Below are 6,000 nucleotides of genomic sequence, written 5' to 3' on the forward strand. Positions count from 1 at the left end.
TTTCCACCAACCCACCAAACTCCAAGTCCTACTGCAGCCGGAGCATACACGAGCTGTTGGCCAGAGCATCTCTCTGCAGTCTTCTGTGCAGATTGAGAATGGTGTCATCAGCACAGGATCCCAGCAGAAGGGGTGCTCAGCACCTGGGATTTGTTCACATTTGGTAATCCCTGAGATCTCCCTACCCCTAACAGAGACCAGGCTGCAGCACACAGCCCCATGGAAGGGGGGTGGCTTATGCATAGGGGCACAGCTGAAGAGCATATCAGCAATAGGAAAGGTATAGAAATCAGGTTGAGTTTTTGGAATTGGGACACAGGTGGGGCTGTTGGCTTTGGAAACTGATTTCTCTGGTTTCTCATGACTATACTGTGCAAATGGAGAAATTACTTCACATTGAGAGCAAGCTGAAATTTTTATATATCCTTTCTCAGTCCTTGACAATTAATTCCATCTTGGTTCAAATCCTTGTATCCAATACTGGAACTATCACCAAATGCATTTATTTACCTTCTCTGCTAAGCAAACAGGAGTGCAACAGTAACCACTGACATAATGTATTATTGAGGTCTGACTTGCCTGGTAGAGCATTAACTTCAAAAATGTTATCTCAGGTACTGTTTTGCAGAACTGGCTTTATAATCAAACACTCAATGTTTAGATTTCAAAACAAAAACCAACAGTAGGGAGCACAGTTATGCATCGGTTAAAAATAATCTTCCATTACACAGCAAACATGTAAATCTGATGGTGACTAACTACCCCAAAACCAAACACAGCATTAGCAGCTCCCAGGAGAAAGAAACACAAGAAACACGAGAACCCGCTATGGCAGAACATTACCTGCACCCAAAGCAGTCATTAGGAACACAATCAACCCTTAACCCAGTGGGGCTGGCAGAATAACAGAGGTCCTCCCTTAATGTACATACACTCCTGAACTCAATACTGCCCCACGCACCTGAGAGCAATAGCCAGTAGGAAACAAGGCTCAAAAGTAATTTGTTTGGTTTTGGTGTGGGATTTTTTTTTTCCTCTGCCCACTGCCTGCAATTACCTATTTCCTGAAGTGAGAAGTATTTACTGCAGATTTAGACACCCAAGCCCTACACTGCATTGCCCTATATCCCTTTTTTTTCCCTGCAGTAGGCAGCTCTCAGTGTGAACCTGCTCGACGTGGGACAGCTGGATCTCTGCAAATGCACTTGCCATTCAGGAGAGAGGAAGGCAATGCAACCTCATGCTCCAAAGGTTCCTGGCACAGCCCCAGAAGGACCTTTCCCTCCCCTCCGTACCACACACACCTGTGCAGGGGCTCAGGCAAGACCATCTGGCAGCACAGCTTCACAGATTACCCTGCTGCACATCACACTGCTGAAGTGACACATTAAGTAAATGACAACACTGTCATACTTCCAGTAGCAAAATATTTTGGGTTTCCTCAAAGGGAAACAAAACTAAGTACTTAAAGCTTTTTGAAAGAAGTCAGCAAACCAGATCAAGCTATAAACGCCTGAAAAATCAGTCAAATTTCTTTAACATCGCCATTAAGAATCAGGTGTGAAGAATGACATTTTATTTAAAAATGAAACTGTAGTAGGTCACACACATCTGAAAAACAGTATGCAGATCCCAAAGGCCTGAAGCCAAGGAGAGGTTGGCAAGAAACAAGTTCAGTCTTGTTGAAACTCAGTACTGTACAGCAATACTAGCAACCACGATGATGCTTCATGTTAGCTTACATGTTACCCAAGACTTTTCTTATTGCCACCCAGGATTATTTGTATTCTGAAGCGCTGGCACCTCGTACCGGTTGGCTGAGTTCAGTTGTCGGCTCCCTTCAAATCCAGCCAACCAGGCTGCCGACTGTTGGACTTTTTGGACACGTACAAGACACATAAAAGGCAACAAGAACCTGACACCCTGCTTGCACAGCCAGCGCGAACCCATTTGTTTTCCCAGGTCTTGTTTTCCCAGCCTGCGAGCTGGGATTGGCAGGCGATTTTGGAGCGAAGGACTTTGAATTTGAGCGGATGGATTTGGCAGGACAGCTGCCCGGGCAGTAACCGCAAAGGATGAAAGTGCATTTGTTGCCACAGCTCTTGCTTAGGGCGGGGGGGGGAGAAAAAGAAACCCCCCCAGACGGCGATCTCTGGATCCCGTTAACCAGCGGGGATGAAGGCAGGGGCTCAGACCACCGGGTAACTCCCCGCTCCCTCCGGCCCGACCGCGACTCACACGGTCCAAGCATTTTACCTGCCACCTCCGTGCATGTCACTTCGCGTGTCACCGCTGCCACTGCCGCACCCTCCCCACCCCGAGGGACACGGCACGGCGGCCCCTCTGTTTTTTCCCCTCAAGCCCGCAGCACAGGGATGCGCTCCCCGCATGCGGCAGCCCCGCCGCTACGGGAACGGCCGGGACGGGTCAGTCCCGTTCCGGAGGGGAGAAGGGACGCGCCGACCCGCACTTACCTATGCCGGTGGCGGCGGCGCCGCGCAGGACGGACTCGGCGTTCCCCATGGATGGCCGGACGGAGGGGAGCAGCGGGGCTCGGAGCGGAGCAGGGGCCGGTGCGGGCGGGCGGGCGGCAGCCGGGCAGCACCGCGCTCCCGCCGCGCCGCCGATTCGAAGCTGCCGCCCGCCCCGCCCCTCGCCACCACAGCCAATCGCCGGCCGCGGGCGGGGCAGAGGGGCGGGGCCAGGCGGGGCGGGGCCCCCGGCTGCGCTCCCGGGGCAGCGGCGGTGTCTGCGCCCCGGCTGCCCGCGGCAGCCCGCGAAAGGAGGTGTCCGCACCCAGGCACCCGTCTCAGCTGCAGGAGGTGCCTGCGCCCATGGCAGCTTGCAGAAAGAGGTGCCTACACCCATGCCCCCATGTCATCCCATAAAGGGAGGTGCCTGCACCCATGGCAGCCTGCAGAAAGAGGTGCCTGCACCCATGCATTCATGTCATCCCTCAAAGAGAGGTGCCTGCACCCGTGGCAGCTTGCAGAAGATGCCTGCAACCGTGCACCCATGTCATCCTGCAAAGGGAGGTGCCTGCACCCATGGCAGCCTGCAGAAAGAGGTGCCTGCACCCATGCATTCATGTCATCCCTCAAAGAGAGGTGTCTGCACCCATGGCAGCTTGCAGAAGATGCCTGCACCCATGCACCCATGTCATCCTGCAAATGGAGGTGCCTGCACCCATGGCAGCCTGCAAAGGGAGGTACTTCGCCCATGCACTCCTGCCAGTCGGTAAAGCCCAGGTGTCTGTGGCCTTGCCCCCCTGCCAACCTATAAAGGCAGTTATTTTCACACCTGTACTCACACCAGTCTATACAGGATAGTTGTCTATGCCTGTGCCAGCCCAATGGTAGTCTCAGATGCTACACACTTTGAATTAACAGACTATGGGCACAAGGCAGCAGGAAGGGCTTCTCCATGATCCCTGGACAACGCTGATAAAAGTAATATAAAGACTCTGATAAGTCTTTAAAAAAACCCAAAACACAGTACTAGTGCAGACTAGTGGTCCACTTGCAGTAACGCTCCTCAGTGCACAGCTGTGCTCTGAGGCACGGTTACTTCTAGGAAAGGGCCAAGAGCAGGAAAAGGCCCCTATCACATAACAGGGTGAAGATTTCTTCCCTATCTCAGACAGCGTGTGGTCCTTTTGTGCCCACAAAGCTGGGAGATTTATAATAGAGATGAGTCCCACTGCCCCTGGAACACCGTTACCCGTTATCTCATTTGCCGGTACATTTTGCATAGGACTGATATGGATTTCAGAGGAAGTAAATGAGAAAAACAGAAGGCTTGAGATTCATGAGTGTTTCTACTGTTACAGGAGCCCAGCCACCCCGAGAATAAGAGAGAGAATGAAGGAAAATGACAGTAGGGAGGCCACCATTTATCACAGTGCTGATTTCCTCTTCCACAGCTGCATCCAGAACATCATTACTGGGTGCCAGCAGCTTTGAATTGTTTAGATGCAGATTAAGACACATCCTGCCCTGAAAACCATAGACAAAATAATGGGAACATGATGTGCAGACAAGCGTGTTGCTGCTTCGAGCCTGGGAACGGGCTGAGTCCAGGAGAACAGCAAAGTGACGCCTTTGCAGGAGCTCTGCTGCCTTCCCTCCTCCCCAGCATCCCAGTGCCTCTTATCCAACACCACGGTTATGTGTTGAGAGCTCTGCTGAGGAAGGAAGGGATGTCTTGCTTGAGTGTGAGCAGGGGAGTGATTGTGACATGTGGATACTCCTTATCTAGCTGCTAATGCACTTTTTAACTTCTCCGTTAGGTGAGAGCAATATGGCGAGGGCTCTAGTGCTTGAGCAACCTTCAAAGCGGCCTTCTGAGCCGATGGTGCGATCCTCACACACGGCAGTTTATAGCCACCTCATCACCAGGTCTTGGGTCATTAGTGTGGCTTGGGTTTCTAATAATAACCCTGGTAACAACAATAATAACAGCAGCACAATGCAGAAGAACTGCTGAGTGTTCGCAGTAGAACCTGAGCAAGTCGGGACTGGCAGCAGGACGCGAGCCGCAGCCCCGAGTAACGCCAGCCGCTACAACAAAAGGGCACCGATTTCTCAGACTTTCTCAAAGCAAAAGGGAGGAGACGTCTTGCTCTGTTTGTTCCCAGAAAACACTTAGACATACTCTCATTCCTGAGGAGGGCGCGTAGCACACGCAGCAGCTTTCCCAGCCCTCTAATAACTGGGAAGTCACTTCCCCCTGAGCAGGTGCAATGGGAACCTGACTGCAGAGGCAGCACGTGCAGAATTCCCCACTGACAGGGAATCACCCCAGCGCCCCGGAAAGGGGCCCCGCAGCCAGGCAGTTGACATGCTCAGCGCACATCTCATTTTCTCAACCATCAGTACTCAACCATCTCGTTTTCTGCAGTTGCGCCAGGATCACAGCCCCTGCTGTCCCAGCAAGAATATCCCAACCCATAAGAGCAGCCTCCTTTTATCTAAATCTTCTCCCACCCCTGCTGTCCCAGCAAGAATATCCCAACCCATAAGAGCAGCCTCCTTTTATCTAAATCTTCTCCCACCCCTGCTTGAGCAGCCGCCGGGCTGCCCCCGGGAGGAGGAGGAACCGCAGGCAGGTGACACTGTGTCACTCAGCCGGGCACTCACTGTCAGAGGAGGCTGAAGGAAGCCCAATAACTTGTGCCGAGGGGCAGAGAGAGAAACCCTGAGAGGACAATGCAGGGGGGTCATGCATCTCCTTCCCACCGAGCTCCTGCTGACCACTGCCCGGCTCCTCTGGGACAGGGCTCTCGGGAGGCATTGCCTCGTCTGCTGGTCACGGCACAGAGCTGGGGTTTGGAAGATGATGTTGACAGAGGTTGTCTGTTTTCTTGGGCAGCTGTTGTCAAATTGCTTTAATCCCTTTGTGCCACTTCCCCCCATTAAGGGGGGATAATGCTGCTCGGGGAGGTTGCGTGGCTGGTGTTTAAAACAGGCCTTTAATGTTCGATAGTGTCTCGAGCAGGCAAAGGGCTATCTAGCATCACGTTGCCCAAAATAGTCCCTGCATAATCTTGTACTGTTCCTGTGTCAGTGTCGTGCTTTGGACAAAGGCCTGATGAGGCTAAATTTTCGTAACATTTTTTCAACAGTTACAATATCACAAAGAGCACAGATTTCCCAAGCAGATTTGGAGCCAAATGCATCAATCCTGACCTGAAGAAAGCCTTTTTTATTCTTCCATGCTTATTCAAGCTATGAACCTTCTCCTGTTGCCAAGAAGCAGTCGGGCTAGCAATGACCATGGTAATGATTTTTTTAAAAACACGAACATCTGTCTCCCCTGGGAACCATGCTGATGTTCACCAGCTCATTTCATGCCAAGACCACCAAGCAGCTGTCAGGCAGCGCTAACCCTCAGCACGTGTTATTGGACTGGAACCAAAACCCTTCAGCAAAGGACGCTTTAGCTGCCATAAACTCTCACACCTCAGCTCTAGGGACACAGCATCTGCATCACGAGTCGGTC

The 6,000-nt window shown here is 52.0% G+C and overlaps 1 protein-coding gene across 1 annotated transcript in view; it reads right to left on the reverse strand.

The window, feature by feature from the left end:
- NEURL1B (neuralized E3 ubiquitin protein ligase 1B) overlaps positions 1-2,526 on the reverse strand; it is a 141,792-nt gene extending 139,266 nt beyond the window's left edge. Inside the window, exon 1 of the mRNA XM_063349289.1 lies at positions 2,475-2,526. Within this exon, the coding sequence (XP_063205359.1) occupies positions 2,475-2,523 (49 nt within the window). The 5' untranslated portion in view covers positions 2,524-2,526. The remainder of the gene's footprint in view (positions 1-2,474) is intronic.
- Positions 2,527-6,000: the final 3,474 nt, after the last annotated feature.

The sequence above is a fragment of the Chroicocephalus ridibundus genome, chromosome 11 (assembly GCF_963924245.1).
Source record: "Chroicocephalus ridibundus chromosome 11, bChrRid1.1, whole genome shotgun sequence".
In the NCBI taxonomy this organism is placed as follows: domain Eukaryota; kingdom Metazoa; phylum Chordata; class Aves; order Charadriiformes; family Laridae; genus Chroicocephalus; species Chroicocephalus ridibundus.